Source organism: Ichthyophthirius multifiliis, assembly GCF_000220395.1.
Source record: "Ichthyophthirius multifiliis unplaced genomic scaffold scaff_1120509251250, whole genome shotgun sequence".
In the NCBI taxonomy this organism is placed as follows: domain Eukaryota; phylum Ciliophora; class Oligohymenophorea; order Hymenostomatida; genus Ichthyophthirius; species Ichthyophthirius multifiliis.
In genome coordinates this window covers 52,826-70,623 of record NW_004086057.1, presented here as the reverse complement: position 1 = coordinate 70,623, position 17,798 = coordinate 52,826, and the positions used below count along the sequence as shown (strand labels likewise).

Below are 17,798 nucleotides of genomic sequence, written 5' to 3'. Positions count from 1 at the left end.
AAAATAATTATCATCTATCTATTTATTTAAATCAAAAGGTAAATCAAACAAATCTATTTTATACTAATCCAAAAGAAAAGAACTAAATAATTCATCAAATTTATTATTTTCTTAATTTTATGAAAATATAATTTAATTATTATCAAGCTATTAACTATCTTGGTTTATGAATATATTTTATTTATTTTCATTATTATTATTATTATTATATAAAATATTTTTATTATTAATATTGTTTAAATTTTTTTCATTATTAATATTATTTAAAATATTTTCATTTTCATTATTGTTTAAAATATTTTCATTATTATTATTGATTATATTTTCAATGTTTTATTAATTATTTATTTATTTATAGTTAAAACTATTCATGTTTAAATATTTTGTTTTTTTTTTTTTTAATATAAAATAATGTTTTATTATAAAATAAATTATATATAATGAATAATTTTAATTATAGTAAAATATTTTTTTATCTAGATAATTTACAAAGCAGTTAAAATATTTATTAATCCAAAGATAAATAAAAATAAGAGAAAACTACAAATATAAATATGGAATAATATAATAAAACATTGGATATGATAAATAAAATACAAAATTCAATTTAGATGTGTGATTAACTATTAAACGATACTCCTCGAATGTATGAAGAAGTACGTGAAAAAAAGAAATCTTTAGATGAACTCTTTTAAAATAAAGGTAATTAAGATGAAAACAACTCCTAAATAAGAAATAGATTTAATACGTATTAAGCGTAGTAAGCACAAAATTCAGATAACGGATTAAAATAAAATACAAATTAATTATTATTTTAATTCTAAAATAATTGCATTTTAAATTAAGAAGATATATAATTTCATTAAGTAAATAATATTAATCCTTAATAAAATAATAACTTCAATTTGACACTGAATGACAAAAATGGCCTTACATAGCCAAAAGAAATAAAAATTACTAAATAAAATAGTGAGTTTTTAAAAAAGCTTACATCTTACAAAAATAATATGATATAAACTGAAGAAGATATGAAATTATTAGAAAAAGATTTTAATATGATAGAAAATTAAATATAGATATAAGGATCTTGTGTCTTTAAAGAAAAAACTTTAATATTTGTAGATCCTAAAGAATTCATATAATAAAAAGTAGAAAATATAGAAGATAAAATGTTAAGATAGTCAAGAATCGATTTAGGTACTTATGATAAAGAGTTTGAAAAAAAATATAAGCATTCAATTTATAATTTCTAAATTATAAAAAAACTTGGTTCAGGAAAGTTTTCTGATGTATTTATAGCAAAGTAAAAATAACTGTTTTTTATAAAAAAAAAATAATTATTAAAAAAAAAAAAAAGAGATAAACTTACTGGATTTTATGTCGCTTTAAAATAAATAAAATTTTCAACAATTGTAGAGTTTAATATATATTAAGATATTTCAAATGAAATTATTATGTAAAGCAAACTCAAGCATAAAAATATTATTCAAATTTTTGGATTTTTTATTACAGACGATAGTATTTACCTGATTCAAGAGTTAGCTTGTGGAAAAGAACTTTTTGCAGATATGAAAGCTTAACCGAATAAATCTTACAATGAATCAATTGTATCTCTATACATAAGGTAGGTTGCTGATGCACTTCATTATATGCATATGTATAATATTGTACATAGAGATATTAAACCTGAAAATATATTGATTTGTGATGTAAAATAATTTTATTAAATATAAATATATTTTTTTTATTAAAGGGTATTTTAAAAGTTTGCGATTTCGGATATGCTGCGCCTTTTTCAAAATAAAATTTAAGATCAACTTTTTGTGGAACTTTGGAATATGTAAGTCCTGAAATGATTGAAAATAAAAAATACAATAATTCAGTTGATATTTGGTCATTAGGAGTTTTAACATATGAGCTTATTTTTGGAAGATCTCCTTTTAATGGAAAAGATCATGAAGAAGTTTTTGAAAATGTTTTAGGAGTAAATATTAACATTTTTATTTGGTTCCACCTTTTATAATTTTTTTTTTTAAAAAAAAAGGGTAGCTTAGAATTTTAAGGACCTATTACTTTTGAATGTGGAGATTTCATATCTAGGCTTTTAGAAAAAAATCCAAGTAAAAGAATGAAACTAGCTTAAGTATTAAAGCATCCATTTATAGTTAATGTGAAAAATAATAATATTTCTTTTGATAAAAATACAAAAGTTGAGGATTTTTAATTTCTTTAAAATTGAATTTTTCAATTTTATTTAAAAAAAAAAAATATTTTAATAAATATTTTAATAATATTATTTTTAATGCTAGAAATAATTAATTCTTTTTCATCAAAAAATATATATTTTTATAAAAAATTTCATTGAAAGTTTTATATTTTATATCATATTTAAATAGCAATTATTATTAGAAATATATTAATTAAAATACATATTATTAAAATAAATTAAAAAAATCAATTATAACAAAAATATTAATACTTAATTAATTATTATTTAGAAAACAAGAATGTAAATAGAGAATTATAAACTTTAATTAAAAACTATTTTTAATAATAATGTAATTGGAAGAAAAATAATTAAACTTGGTTGAAATTAAATGAAGTATAATGAAATTTTCAGGTTAGTTAAATCATGAAATTAAAAAGTAATTAATTCATAATATATTTAATTTTTTACTTGTTTAAAAGATAACTTTAGTAAATTTAGTGATAGTTATTAATTTATTTTTAAAATAAAAAAGAAGAAGTAAATGTTATGAAAAAAATAAATAAAAATTTTGGTGAAATTGAATTCTTTTTTAGAATAACTAAGGCAAATTTCTGCAAGAAGTATTGGATATAAATGAGTTATAAAAATTAAAAAAAATATGATTTTATAAATTAAAAAAAAAATATTTTATTGCTTTAAATAATATAATCTCCTAAGTTAATTTTTTAACTTTTTAATAAATTTGAGACTAAATCGTTTTTTCCTAAGATAAATAAATAAAAAGATCGAAGTTTTATTTTATAATTTTACTATTTTATCAAAAAGAATGATTCTAAATGTTAAATATGTGAAAGTTACAATCATAAATATAAAAATGGTGATATAATACATTATAAACCAAATAAAAATAGCCATAATAAATAAAATTTAAAATATTAGAAAAACATTAAAAATTTAGAAGAAAAAAAAATAAAATAATTGGGATTCAATAATTAGATAAATAGGCAGAAGTATTTACTAAAAAGACAAAAAAAAAGATTTTTAAACCAATAGTTTTTTTAATTTTAATATTATTTAGATTTAGTGAATATGAGTTAAAATAAAGTCGAAAAATTCAATTGGTATATTTTAATAAAAATAGTAATAATATATATTTAAATAAGACATTATCCATGGATTCTTAAAAAAGGAAAAATCTAAAAAAGACGTAGTAGAATTTAAATAGAGTAGTAAAATTAAAATTTAAAGAGTAAGTAGTAAAACTATCAGTATATTTCATTTAAAAAAACTAAATTATATATTTTAGAAAAGATAGTAATTAAATTTAATAAAAAACATCTTATACTAATTTTAATTATAAACAGATAAGTTATTATTTTTCTCAATTAAAATTTTGTAAATTAATTAGTAAGTGACGAAAAGAAAAATTACATTATAAAAATCTATGAGTACTTTAAAAAAGAAATGTTCTGATTAAGTTAATTATAAAGAAATTCTGAATATATTAGATAATTAAATTTTAATATTAACTCAAAGGTAAAATCAGAATAAAATAATTTATTTAATTTAATAAAATTTAGATTTATTATGTAAAAAATATAATTATAATATTTTGAATAGACATTAATAGTATGAAAGATATTAAATAGTTCTTTGTAAAGTTTAATATGTATTTGTTTATTAAAAATGTATTTAATGTTCATTTTAGATAAAAAACATAAAAATATAGTTAATTTTATAACTCTGAAACAAAAAAAAGAATAAATCATATTTCTAAGAATAAAAAGTAAAGAAAATAAATTAATTATATAAAAAATGAAATAAATAATATATTAAAATATCCACTAAAAATATTAAACAGACATTAAATTTTAAAATCAAGTCAAAATTTATAAATATAAATTTAAATATATTTATGTTTTTACTTTATTTTTAATTTCATATATAATTTCATTTTCATATATTATCATCGTTATTATTCAATGAATTGCTATTTTTGAGCTAATGAACTTTTTGTAAAGTACTAAAGAATTCTTAGAAAGTAATTTAATTATCCTTATTTATATCGAAAATTCCAAAAATAATAAGTGTTTCTTCGTCATTTAAATCTTTATCTATTTTCCTTATTAAGTTTGAAAATTCCTCAATATTAAGTTATTGATCTTCAGATTTGTCATATTTGTTAAATAAATCATTTAAATTAATATTATGTTTTAGAATTGCATATTATAATTTTTAAATAACATGATGAGCTTTTTCTAACTTTTAATTCAAATTATTATCTAAATTACTACTTTTTTAATAAATTGATGAAAATGTATAAATAAAATAAATTTACTGTTATAATTTATTCTAACTATTTTTTTATTATTTAGAACTTAAATTTACATTGTTATTTGAAAGCCATTTCGTAAATTCTTAAAAACTTATACTTTTATCTCCATTATCATCAAATTTATAAAAAATATAGTCAATTTAAGTTTTATCTAATCCTTTATCAATAGACTACATTAATTAAGTAAATTCTTTAAAATCCAACATGGAATTTTTAGTAAAATCGTATTTTTGAAAAAGCTCTTCTAAATCAATCTAATTCTTATAAATAGTCTACCTTAACTCATTAATAATATATTAAGCTTTGTCTTCCAATTAATCAATTAAATTAGTATATTATTAGAAATGCCCTTAAAATAAATTATGTCTAAAAATATCATTCCAATCAATCCTTTTGTTTTCATCAATTACTAAGCACCTTCTAATAAAATCTTTACACAAATCAGAAACAACAAAATTATCAGGAAAAACTAAAGGTAATTTTTATATATTTTTATACAATTAATATTAAGATGTAGCAGTATAAGGAGTATTTCCATACAAGCATTCATAAAAAATAAAGCCTAAAGACCATAAATCACTTTTAGATGTCTAAAATATATATAAATTATATATAAAAAGATAATTTTACATATTTATCTTCAGATAATATTTAAGGAGACATATAAAGAGGGGTTCCAACTAAAGAAGAAAGCATTTATTTTTAAAAATTATCAACAGTTTTTGCAAATCCAAAATCTGCAAGTTTATATGAATCTCCTTTAATCAATATATTTTCAGGTTTTAAATCTCTATGGATAACACCATTTTTAATAAGCTCAATAAATCCATTTAATAAATCTTTAATTACATATACCGCTTCTTATTCAGATAAGCATTATTTTCTTTTCAAACAAGTTCTTAAATCACCTCCATCACAAAATTCTTGAATAATATAATAATTGTTTGACGTTTCTAACACATCTATTAATTCTACTATATTTTAATTTTTAAATTTTTTCATTATTGATATTTCTTAAAACAGACCATTCATCATATAGGCATCATCTTAAATTAATTTTTTATCTATTGCTTTTACTGCTACTGCTTAGTTATTTTCAGTATTTTTTCCTTTGTATACTTTACCAAACGAGCCTTATCCTAAAATACCTGAAAGCTAGAAATTATATTTATCTATTCTCTTTACATCTTAAGCCTAATTCTTTTTTATTTATTTTTATATTTATATTTTTAGAAATAAGAAAAGAAAAAAATATGAATAAATATAAGTATAATAAAAAATGTAATGAATATTTGTGAAAGTTTTCGGCTATTTTTTATTTATAAAAAGTTGATTTTTACCATTTTTTTATAGATATATATATCTTGAATTATTATTTATATATTTAATTTTTATATCTAATTTTATTTTTTTATTTATTATTATAATATATAAATCGTAAATAATAATTTAATTAGATTTTTTATAATTATTTTTTAATTTTATATTTTCTAATTAAAATAGTTATATGATTAATAACTTTTTCTTTATAAAATTTAAAACTATGATAAGCTATTATAAATTAATTCTTATAAAAAATTATTTTATTTTAATTTTTACTTAGTTTTAATCAATATTTAAGTAAAAAAAATATTTTTTATTTATTTATTTTATCATATAAGATTAAAAAAAAAAATATAATTAATTATTTTTAATGAAAATAAAGGAAATTTTTTTAAAAATATTAATATAAGTAAGAATTAAAATATTTAAAAATAAAAAATTTTAAAAATATGAAAAAATTTATTTTTTAGAAAAGTTAATTTAAAGTAAAAAACTATTATATCTAAAATAAATAATCTTTAAAAATTAAAAAAATAGTTTTAAATATCATATATATTTTATAATAAAATTATATAACATATATATTTAATTTTCTAATCTTTTTTTTATATTCATATCTAAACATTTTATTCTAGTATTTTATTATGTGCATCAACTCTTTATTTTACCCAATTATAAAAATCTGCATTTTTGGGATCATTTATTGCTTATTCCCATTTAGTTCCCTGTGGCGATTATAATAATAAAAATTAAATAATATTACCTTTATATTTTTAGCCAAACTAATCATTTTTTTAATTAAATATTTTCCAAACTAAAAAAAAAAAACAAATAAAAAAAAAAAATATGAAAAATTACTTATTTACAGAAGAAGTTAATCATCCATTTAGGAATAAAATTAACTTTTGGATTAATATTAGAAATAATTTTAATTTTAACACTTTAAATAAATAAAATAAAAATAAAAATAAAATCATACATTCCATTTGTAATTGGTTAAATTTCACATGAAAAAAATTTTATATCAATCTAAACATTTTTAGATTTAGTCAAATCAATCCCTATTTTTTACATTAATTCTTTATCATTCTATATAGACCTACATTTAATCAAAATAGTTCCATTTACATCTAATCTATCTATACCAATTCCTTCAATATAAGCATCTCTATTATGTATAAAAGGTAACCCCATTTCAAAATAGGCGGTCTTCTAACTTTTTTTGAATTTAGCTATCTATTATAAAATTATATAAATAATTTTAAAAATATATATTTACTGTATATGATTGCTTACAAAAAGGTAACCATTCGGTAAATAAATCTACTTCATAAATCAAAGCAACTAAATTAAACCAAGGTATTTCTAATTCTGCATGCGCTTTTATTGAAACTGTATTTGTTTACTCGAAAATCTTAAAACTAATTTCAAAGTTTTCACTTATTTTATTTACTTCCCATTTTTCATTATTGTGCATTTCTATTAATTGTAATCTTGTATTGTCCATTGTATCTTTTATTTCTTTTTTTACTTTATTTAAATAAGTTTAGTTTTTTTCTAAAATTTCTTGGTAATTTTTTTATGTATTTATTTAATTTAATAATTCATCAAGCTTTTTTTCAGCTATATCAAATAAAGATTCATTTATATATTATTGGATTTCATTTAAATTTTTAATTATATCGGATTGTTAATCTTCCATATTTTATTTTTTTAATTAAGAATTATAATAATTTAATAAAAAAAAAAAAAAAAAAAAATTATTTAATATATTTTTTTTACGATATATCTTTTTAAAAAATATATTGTATATATATTTAATTTTTTTTATTATTAATAAATAATAAAAAACAAAATAAAATATAATATATTAAAATATATTAAATAAAGCAAACTTAAATATAATAAAAAAAATTAAATATATCTTATTATTAATTTAAAATGGATTATAATAAGAAAAAAAAAATATTTTAAAGATTATATTATCCAAAAAAAAATTATAATAAAGTATTTATTTTTAGAATATATAAATATATAAAAATTCAGATTAAGATTAAAATTAAAATTAAAACTTAAACTAATTATTTTATTAAAATAGCAAAAGCAAAAGCATTATTATAATAATTAATAATTAATAAAAAATAATATTTTATGTTTCAAATTGTTATAACCTTTAAAAAGCAAAATAAAATATATTCTTTAATTTTTTGGTTTATAATCATTTATAATTAAATAAAAAAATGATAACTATATTATGTATGTATTTTTATTTTAATTTTAAATAGAGTAAACAAAAATTAGAAGAAAAATAAGAGTTTAAATATAGTTCATTGTATAAAATAAAATTCAATACATTTTTAATTAAAAATATTTTAAAATTTAATGAAAAAAATAAAATATTAATTTAAAAATATAAATATTTATTTTATTTTCATATGAAAGTAAAAAAAAATTATATAAATTAGAAAACTAATTAAAAATATATTCAATTTAATAAAGGCTTTTAATTAAAAATTAGGAATTAAAAGAAAAACTTTATTGAATATATTTTTAAAAGGTAATCTATATACTCACTACTTTTTGACTAAGATAATTTAATGATTAAATTTATAATAAAACATTATTGTCAAAAGAATATATTAATATTAGAAAAATTATAATTTAAAAATTAGAATATTTATATTATTAATCAACATAAAAATTAATAAAATAATTAACTTGAGCAAATAAATAATTATATTTAATAAAAGATTATTTTGATTAAAAAGATTTTAAAAAAATAAAATTCTAGCAAAATACAATTATTTAATATAATTTGTCAATAATAAATAAATTACTTTAAATAATAAGTTTTTGATTTTATTTTATTTTTTTAAAAAAAGAAAATTAATAGATAGTATTTGATAAGGTATTAAGAATCTTAAATATAATAAAAAATATTAATAAAACTAAAATCAAATTTATTTCTAAAAAATAAACAAAGCTTTTAAAAAACATATTGACCAAGAACCTTTTATTAGTTAAAGTAAAGAATAATTTTATTATATAAATATTTATATTATTAAACATAAAAGCTAAAAGCAAATATAAACATAAAAAATTATATTGCTGGCATCATTTTTTTTAAATATTATTATAATTAAAAAATAAAAAATCATTATTATATTTATGATTTGATTTATTATTATATTTATGATTACTGTTCTTATTATTAAATAACTCCATTATTTATTTAGTTTTAATTAATATTTTTTTAATTTTCTTCTTATTTTGATTGACTTTATTATAATTACTGTTGTTATAAGCATTCCTATTCTTTGTTAAACTATTTTTCTGCATTTTCATTATCAATTTATTCTACATATCTTCTAATTTCTCTCTCGACAATATCCTAAAAAAAAAAGATTAAATATATGTATTAAATATAAATAAAATATACTTAATTATCAACTAAATATTATAATGTTTTAGGATCTTCTATAATTGCTTACTAATCTTCTTTCATAATCTAAAAATAATATTATATATTTGAAAAAAAAAAATTAATACTTAGAGTAAAATGTTCTGTTGTAAAATCATATTTTCTATAAAAAGGGAAGGATTTAAAGTATAAGCATTATACGAATCTCTTTTAAATTTATGGCTTTTTATTTTGTCAAAATTTTCTTATATTTATTTGTCCAAATCTTTTATTTATTAATTCAAAGTCATAAAAGGATGTTTTGGAGTTTCTTTTTTTTCTTGTAAAACTACTTTTTATGAAAAGAAAGGGAAAATTTCAGTCCCTAACTAACTATCTACATCAACAATAAAATCAAAAACTTTTTCATTTTATTCAGGAGTTCCACTCAATCTTTTTTTTATATTAAAATATATATATATATATATATATATATATATATTTATATATTTATATATATATATATTTATATATTTATATACTTAACTAAATATTTAATTGTTATAGGTGATGGAGGATGAAGGTATTATCTAATTTTTCCTGTTATTTATCCAATATTAATTTTATCTTATAAGAAAAGCTTTTTTATTTTAAATAAATTATATATTATAATTTTAATAATATTAATTACATTTTTTAAAAGTTCGTCACAATTTATTTCGCTTTTATTTTCATTATCCTAAAGATTTTTAAGCTTTATTTAATAATAAATTAAATTTAATTATATTTTATTTAGAAAAATACTTTTATATATTCCCAAACAGCACTTAAAGCTGTGCTTCTACTACATTAATCATATCCAATAACCTATGCTAATTTCTAATCAACCTTTTAATAAAATAAAAATTTATGAAAAAATATAATTAATAAAAAAATGTAAACTTTAAATTTTAAAGGGCAATAGTATTAATAAAAATGAAGAACAGCTACTGTTTCTTGACTACTTTACTTTCTCACTATTATTCCTTCACAATCTTATTTATCTTACTTACGCCACTTATTTTTTTATAAAATATAATTAAAAAAAAGTAATATTTAAGAATAATAATACGATAAAAACGTCAGGATTTACTCCTCCTTATTAGCTTTAAATGGTTTAATTTCCTAATTCAATATAAACTTTAGAAAAGAAGTTTGAAAAAACTTATTTTTGAGTAGTAAAATTAGCTGCGTTATTCTAAAAAAAATATTTAAAAAATATCCAAATAAAAAATTACTTTATTTTATGATAATAAATGCCCGTATATTTTTAATTACCATTAATACTCATTTTTTTAATTATTTTCTTAATCGAAATTTTGAAATTCAGCATTTGGATATTTTTAAGGTTCATTAATTAAATTATAATCATTACTTATATAAATTCTAAAAATCTATTTATTTTTCTAAATTGGAAGTGCGAAATTTTCTTACAAATCAAAACGTTTTTTTTAATCATTTTATCTAATTTTTATTCATATTAAAAGAGTCTTTAGATAAGTTAAAAATCGCTACTTATTTATAACATATCTGGAGTTATTTCTGGATATTAAAATTGATAATCATAAAAGGAATTTATGTGGTATTTAGAATTAAATTATTATTATTATTAAAATTGCTAAAGATATTATTATTCAGTTGATAATTATTATTATTAAGAAAGTTATTATGGTTATTATTGCTATGGATGATTTATTTATTATTATTATTATTATTATTATTATTATTATTATTATTATTATTGCTATTGTTAATATTGATTTTATTATTGTTAAGGCATGCTATTTAAATACATTTGTTGTTATTGTTTTAAAATCATTTCTTTTTAATATTAATATTATGGTTGCTAATTTTCTATGAAGTTTATTTTTTATTTCATTTTTTAGACTTCTTGTTATGGAACTGTATAATTATTTTTGTTTTACATTTTTTTTAAAAAAAAATATATATTTTTTCCTTTTCTTTAATTTTTATTTAATATCTATTTTGTTGAATAGATTTAAAATATATATGTATTTAATTGAAAAATTAAAAATTTAATTATAAGTGGGAGAAAAATATAAATGGAAATAAAAAAAAAATTAAAATTAAAAAATTTAATAATTTTTTAATACAATATATAAGTTAATTATTTTTCTTATTTTTATTTACTTAATTTACCTTCATTTAAAATAATTTGTTTTAAAAGTTATAATAAATAATAAAACAGCATAAAAAATAATTAAATAAAATGAGTTTTTTGTAAAATAGTGAATTTATAACAGTAGATTTAGATTTTGATTAAAACTTTTTAGTCTTATATTTAGAAAAGTTTGATGAAAAAACTCTTATATTATTTTGTTTTAAATAAAATAAAATATATGTTCTATTTTATATATTAAATGATTAAGGCTTGCTATCTTATATTCATTAACATGTTTTAGTTTCTCCTTTTTATTTTCCTTAAATATATAAAATACATAGAAAAAAATACATAATAAAAGATACTGATTTATATATAGTAAATGTTAATCCTTCAAATACAAAAATAATAAAAAAGTTACAAAAATTTCCTTGTTATAATCTGTTAGGTTTTGATAATTATAAGATTGTTGTTTAAGATTCTGAAGGAATAAAATTAATAAATATATAAAATTTTAAAATAATAAAATAATGTTAGATGTAAGGAGGACAAATACTTGATTTAGTAAAAAATCTACAAGACAAATAAAAACAAATAATAATTTAAGAATAAAATAGTTTATATTCATTCGAATTATTTAAATAAGAGTTCAATTTAATTTATAAATTTCATAAAGATTTGGTTGGAAATAAAAAAGTAGTCCGTTTATAATAAAATATATATATAAGTGTTTTTCATTCAAGTAGTAATTATGTTGATATTTAATATTTTGAAATTTTAAAATAATCAAATAAATAAATAGAATTTACTTTTAAAATAAGAGATATTCGGAATCTTTTATTATATTCTATTTTTTAGCAAAAAAATTCTGATTTGAAATATATTTTTTTTGTATGCTTAAATTTACACGGTAAAACTGAACTTATAATTTATTAATTAAATTATGATAATTGCTAAATTTACAAAAACTACTATTTTGATCATATAAATCCTACATTAATTAAATGCTTATAAATAAAAAATGAAGTTTTTTTTTTTATTTAATTTTAAGATTCAGTTTAAAAATAAGACTTTTACGTAAATAAATTATTTAATTATTGAGTTGAATTTTTTATCTTTATTTTTTTTATGTTTTTAATAAATTATAAATATTATATGTATTTTATAATAAATATAATTATTTTATTTATCAAATAAAAAAAGTTGATTTATTTTTTATTTTATTTTATTTTAAAAAAAAATGAATAATATATTTTATATCAAATTTCAAAACTTTTAAATTATAATGATGTTTTCTTGTTTTCCCAATGTTCTTAAGGCTTTCTTGATATCAAATAAAGGTAAATTTGAATTTAAAATTAACTATATTCGGATCTACTAAAAGGGTTTATAAATGGAATTCTTATAACATAGTCGGCATTAGGATAGTTATTTTAGAAAAATTAATTAATATTTATTTCTTTGAAATCTTTTTATTTAATAATTTCATCTTTTGAATTTTATAAATTATATTTTAAAAAAGTTGCTTATTTATTATAATTATTTTTGTTGGTTTTTTATTCTTTTTCATATTTAAATTATTTAAAAGGATTTAATAATTAGAAATAATGTTCATTTTCTAAATCGAACTTAGAATTACTTTAATTTACTAGTTCTATAGGAATACTTATATTTTAATTTATCTAAAAATAATAATAATAGATTTAAAAAATAAAATATATAAATTAATTATTTACATTTCCTTCTAAGTTTTTTATTCTTTATTATTTTTAAGATAATATAAGATTTAATGGTGGCAATTAAAATTAAAATTATTTATTTTATTCATCTTCAAGCATAAAATTTAAGTTCAAAATTCCATTTATTAAAAACAAACCTGAAATTATGACAGAAATATCATTTTTATTTAAATTTAGATTAGAATTATTAATTTCTTTTAATTATATTTTAACTTCATTTAATTTAATCTATTATTTTTTAATATATCAATAACAAAATAAATTACTTTATTCTATATAGCATAATGCTATATTAAAGTTAAGAAATAAGAAAATGGATTAATTATTTAATCAAGTTAAATATGCAATTGAGTTTAATTTATATTATTTTAAAAAATAAATTATAAATTATTTTGAAATTATAATATTTTATAAATGTAATTATTTAAAGAATTTTAATTTGAATAAAAAGTAGCATCTTACCATTTAGAAGGAACTTTATTTTTCAAAAGAGAAATCAAAATTTTATTTTTATAGATACAAAATTCATTGCTAAAAAAAATAAAAAAAATAAAAAAAAAAATTTTTATATTATTAATTTACTCTGATTAATAAATTAAATATAATAATTATTAAATATCCTATATTATCATATCAAACTTAAGAAAAAAAAAAAAAATATATATATATATATATATATATAAATATATATTTATTTATATATTTATATATTTATATATTTATATATTTTTTTTATATATACTATTTTATTTATGTATATTATTTCATTTAAAATATAAATATTATTTAAATCTTAAAATGAAATTTTTTTTTCCTTTTTTAATAATTAATTTGAAGATTAATTTTAAATATTATTATCAGAAAATTAACTATTACTTTCTTTTAATATACTATTATTTATTTCATTATTTTTTATATATTTTTTTTTTAGATTTTTTTTTTCTATTTTTTGTTAAATTTTTTAAAATCTATTTATGTCAATTTTTACTTAAAAGATTTACAATAATTATTATAATAAAAAAAATGTTTCATCTAGTTTATTTTTTGTATTTTATTATTTAAATTCTTAATATTACTAATATTTATTAATTAATTTTTATGCATTTTAATAATTATATAATATCTATTAATTAAATTAAATATTCGATATTTATGGTGGATCTTCCTTTGGAAAATTATTCATAAAATTTAACTCATCATCTTCTTCTGCTAAATTATTATTTTAATTTTTATTTAATAAAGGAATCTCATATTAAAATTCATTTTCAGAAACAATTTTTAAAGATTAATTTGTCAAAATAGCATTTTAAAATTATGAAGCATTTTATTTAGAAGATCCAAAGAAAATTTGACATATTTTTGGTTAAAAAATAAAGTCTAAAAAGTGAGTATTTTTTAAAGAAATTAAAGCTTTTTTATTTAAAAAAATTTCCTGTAGAAAAACTTCTTCTTTAAATTTTAAAGAAAAGAAAATTTCATAAAAAGATTAATTTTTTACTTAAAAAATAAATTTGAAGTAATTTTTAATTAAAAATTAGAAAAATTTAAATGGAAATAAAATTGTTTTATCTTAATTTTCTTTCAAATAAATATTATTATTTAAATCTAAAAAACAATTCAAATTAAAATATTTTTCTTCAATTTTTCCTTTTTATTATTCCAAAAATAATTTTATTTTCATATGTTCTTCTTCTTTTATTTTCTCACTTAAATATCCTTTTGAATTTTATTTATTTTCTTTAACATATATTCTCATGCAATTACCTTTTTTAAAAAAAATAAAAAATATAAATTTATTTATATTATTTATAAAAAAATTAAAAATTTATCAATATTTATTTTTATAAAAAAAATAACTTAAAAAAGGTGAATTTAAAAACTATGCATCTAAAAAATTAGTTTCTTTTTCTAAAATAAACAACTTCCAATTTTTTTAAGAATTTTATCCTTCAAATAATTCTCTTATTTTACCAATTAAAGTTTTTCTTTCTTTTTCATCTAAATAACTTAAATTTTCAAGCAATATCCATTCTTCACATCCTGCATAATTTTCGATTTCTCTACAAATGTATTCTATATTAATTATATTACAAGAAATTTTTATTATCTAGACTTTAATTTTCAACTATTAAGCTTTATTTTATAAAATAAAACTTATATTAGGAATTTAGTAAATATTCTTATATAAAATAAAAATAGGCTTTATAGATAAGAATTCATTTTTTTAAAATAAATAATCAGGAAAATCATTATTCTTTTCAAATAAGTCTTCTATTTCTTCTAAAGTATAGTTTAATTCTTTCTACAAAATATCCTAAATAAAAAAAAGAAAAGCTTTTTCCAAAAGATCTGGCTTGAAGTATTTAACAAAAATAAGAATTTGAATTGGACTAAGTTTTTTTTCTAAGCCAGAAGGCATTAAAGGGAAAAAATATGAATTACTTTGAAAAAAAGATGTATTTTAAAATTAAATCCATTCTTAAAAAGCTTCTTAAAAGCTTTTTTTAATAAGAAAAATTTTACTGTTTTCATGAAAAAAAGGTAAAATTTATTCGAAAGCTTCAAAAGGGCCTTTTCCAAATAAACTAATAAGTTTATTTTCTAAAGTAGTATTAGTTATTTTATCAAAAGTACCATTTATTTCATTTTCTTATGATATATCTATTTATAGTTAAGGGAGTAGTTTTTTCTTTTAATTTTTTTCGTTTATAAATATTTTTTCATTTAGTTTATTGTCTTTAAATTCTACTAAAATATATTTATTTTCTTCTTTATTTTTTAAATATAATTAGGATAAATTTAAAAGGAAAAAGAAAGCTTTTCTATTACTCAAATTAAATAAAAAAACATTTTTAATTATTTTCTTTTTGAATAATATTATCCAATTATTATTATTTTTATTTTTTTAATTCTTTTATAAACTTTCTTCTTCTTATTATATTTCTTTTCCACAAAAAAATACATTTTCAACTAAAAAAAAATTCATAAATTAATTTTAAAGTCCCATTTTTTCTAAAACAATTAATATTTTTTCAAAAAAATCCTTAAAATTATCATATACAGTTTAAAGAATTTCAAACAATTCTAAATTAAAGTAACTTTCTTCTAACATAATTTAATATACTATCTCTTTATTTTCAAAAAGAGCCATATTTTTTTTTTTTTTATCTTCTTCAGAAATCAACACATTCACTTATTTTTACATAAAATTAATTTCTTAAATTAAAAAGGGATATATAGAAACATCACTAATATCTTTATGGATTTACATTTTTTCTATTAATTATAGAATACATTTATCTACTAAAAGTTCTCCATTTTTAATCTATTGAAGCTCTTTTTACACTATATTAGATATTTTAGAATCCCAGAAATATGAATGGAATAAACTTTTATAAAAAAGAACATCTAAGCAATCCTAAACAGAAAACCTACAAAAGAAGAAAAAGAAGCCGTATTTATTTTAACCGAAAATATTTTTATTCTTTTAATAAAATAAATCATCAATAATAATATAAAGACGAAAATTATTATGAATTTTAATTTTTTCTCCGAACAAAAATACTTCATTTTTAAAAAATTATTAATTCATTTTCAATTGTTTATTTATTAATAAAATTTTTATACAATCAAAAAGTTCTTCTTATGGATTTTAAATGATTAAATTAAGTCCAAATTATACACTTTCAGTGATATTTTTTTACGTTTTTTCTGTTTTTATTTCACTTTCAATAATTATTTACTCTTAAGAAAATTTATTTCTTAAAAAATACAAAAAAATACCAGAACTCTCATCCAAAATTAAAGGATAATAAAAAGAGTCTTTTTCTGCCAAAAATTCCACTATAGAATATACACAAAGGAATTATTAAGAAAAAACAATATTTTTTTCTTACATTTTTTAATAAAAAAATGTATTATTTTGTTACAAATAGCGATATATTTAGATGTCTTTTATCAAAGAAAAATCTTTATTTTCAATTTTTAATTCATCTTCCAATTCTTATCGATCTTTTGGGGATAAATGTGTTATAAAAAACACACTAAAAGCTATTTTTTAGACTGTTTATTCGCAAAATAATTTCTCAGTTAGTCCAAAAGTATCTGTATATAATTTACTTTAAAAAAGCTTTTAAAATTAATCAAAAATGCTGTTAAATTTATTTAAATTTTCTTCGAACGAAGCAATTTTTTACTCACTTAGTTTTTCTTTTTATTTTACTTCTTCTAGTTGTTTTGGTAAATCATTTAAAAACTCTTTAGGCGCTTTTATTTTTTATTAAGAAATATGCAATTATTTAAAAAACTTCTATTATGTTTAAATAAGATCGTCTAAGTTTTCATTAATTTCTCTTCTTTCAGCCCAGTTTCGGCAAATTTCAATTGAAAATTCTATATATTTTAGTAATTCTCTTTATAATAAATTCAAATTTATTGATAAATACACATTAGAAGCATTTTCTAATGAACCACTATATTTACCTATTTCTTTCATTAATTCATATTATTTATTTTCAAACTAATTTATTAAAATAATATAGTATTATTTTTAAATTTACTTTATTTTAATTAAAACTGATTATTAGAGATTTCATTTATTATTAATCTTATATAATTTATATAAATTTTTA

At 16.0% G+C, this 17,798-nt stretch overlaps 4 protein-coding genes across 4 annotated transcripts, besides 29 other annotated features; 1 reads left to right on the top strand and 3 right to left on the bottom strand. All coding sequences in view use genetic code 6, as the record gives it.

Annotated features, from left to right (window-relative positions):
• Positions 1-193: 193 nt before the first annotated feature.
• Positions 194-316: a microsatellite.
• Positions 196-315: a microsatellite.
• Positions 269-344: a microsatellite.
• Positions 345-1,169: 825 nt separating this feature from the next.
• IMG5_169080 (protein kinase domain protein) lies at positions 1,170-2,239 on the top strand (the record flags this gene model as incomplete). Its single annotated transcript, XM_004029960.1, has 3 exons — positions 1,170-1,303; positions 1,358-1,709; positions 1,754-2,239. 3 exons carry the CDS (start codon positions 1,170-1,172, stop codon positions 2,237-2,239), a joined length of 972 nt encoding a protein of 323 aa, XP_004030008.1.
• A 26-nt stretch (positions 2,240-2,265) lies between these two features.
• Positions 2,266-2,295: a microsatellite.
• A 105-nt stretch (positions 2,296-2,400) lies between these two features.
• Positions 2,401-2,443: a microsatellite.
• Positions 2,401-2,448: a microsatellite.
• Positions 2,402-2,462: a microsatellite.
• A 391-nt stretch (positions 2,463-2,853) lies between these two features.
• Positions 2,854-2,900: a microsatellite.
• Positions 2,901-4,001: 1,101 nt separating this feature from the next.
• Positions 4,002-4,041: a microsatellite.
• Positions 4,042-4,079: 38 nt separating this feature from the next.
• Positions 4,080-7,374, bottom strand: IMG5_169070 (protein kinase domain protein; the record flags this gene model as incomplete). The annotated part of the gene is made up of 6 exons (XM_004029959.1): positions 4,080-5,134; positions 5,175-5,744; positions 6,631-6,681; positions 6,726-6,807; positions 6,847-7,103; positions 7,147-7,374. The coding sequence occupies 6 exons, from the start codon at positions 7,372-7,374 to the stop codon at positions 4,166-4,168; spliced, it is 2,157 nt and encodes a 718-aa protein (XP_004030007.1). The 3' UTR covers positions 4,080-4,165.
• Positions 5,901-5,939: a microsatellite.
• Positions 6,285-6,317: a microsatellite.
• Positions 6,286-6,317: a microsatellite.
• Positions 6,678-6,712: a microsatellite.
• A 376-nt stretch (positions 7,375-7,750) lies between the features above and the next one.
• Positions 7,751-7,790: a microsatellite.
• Positions 7,791-8,240: 450 nt separating this feature from the next.
• Positions 8,241-8,293: a microsatellite.
• Positions 8,255-8,293: a microsatellite.
• A 731-nt stretch (positions 8,294-9,024) lies between these two features.
• Positions 9,025-9,079: a microsatellite.
• Positions 9,027-9,066: a microsatellite.
• Positions 9,080-9,110: 31 nt separating the features above from the next.
• Positions 9,111-10,765, bottom strand: IMG5_169060 (hypothetical protein; the record flags this gene model as incomplete). Its single annotated transcript, XM_004029958.1, has 9 exons — positions 9,111-9,258; positions 9,307-9,375; positions 9,417-9,720; positions 9,810-9,907; positions 9,959-10,021; positions 10,072-10,155; positions 10,210-10,323; positions 10,379-10,504; positions 10,545-10,765. The coding sequence occupies 3 exons, from the start codon at positions 10,763-10,765 to the stop codon at positions 10,281-10,283; spliced, it is 390 nt and encodes a 129-aa protein (XP_004030006.1). The 3' UTR covers positions 9,111-9,258; positions 9,307-9,375; positions 9,417-9,720; positions 9,810-9,907; positions 9,959-10,021; positions 10,072-10,155; positions 10,210-10,280.
• Positions 9,729-9,813: a microsatellite.
• Positions 9,738-9,808: a microsatellite.
• Positions 10,766-11,002: 237 nt separating the features above from the next.
• Positions 11,003-11,076: a microsatellite.
• Positions 11,077-11,916: 840 nt separating this feature from the next.
• Positions 11,917-11,957: a microsatellite.
• A 615-nt stretch (positions 11,958-12,572) lies between these two features.
• Positions 12,573-12,614: a microsatellite.
• Positions 12,615-13,699: 1,085 nt separating this feature from the next.
• Positions 13,700-13,726: a microsatellite.
• A 98-nt stretch (positions 13,727-13,824) lies between these two features.
• Positions 13,825-13,894: a microsatellite.
• Positions 13,825-13,907: a microsatellite.
• Positions 13,858-13,938: a microsatellite.
• A 137-nt stretch (positions 13,939-14,075) lies between these two features.
• Positions 14,076-14,118: a microsatellite.
• Positions 14,119-14,947: 829 nt separating this feature from the next.
• Positions 14,948-15,023: a microsatellite.
• Positions 15,024-16,024: 1,001 nt separating this feature from the next.
• On the bottom strand, positions 16,025-17,264 carry IMG5_169050 (hypothetical protein). The gene has a single exon (XM_004029957.1). The coding sequence runs from the start codon at positions 16,735-16,737 to the stop codon at positions 16,357-16,359; it is 381 nt and encodes a 126-aa protein (XP_004030005.1). The 5' UTR covers positions 16,738-17,264; the 3' UTR covers positions 16,025-16,356.
• Positions 17,265-17,798: the final 534 nt, after the last annotated feature.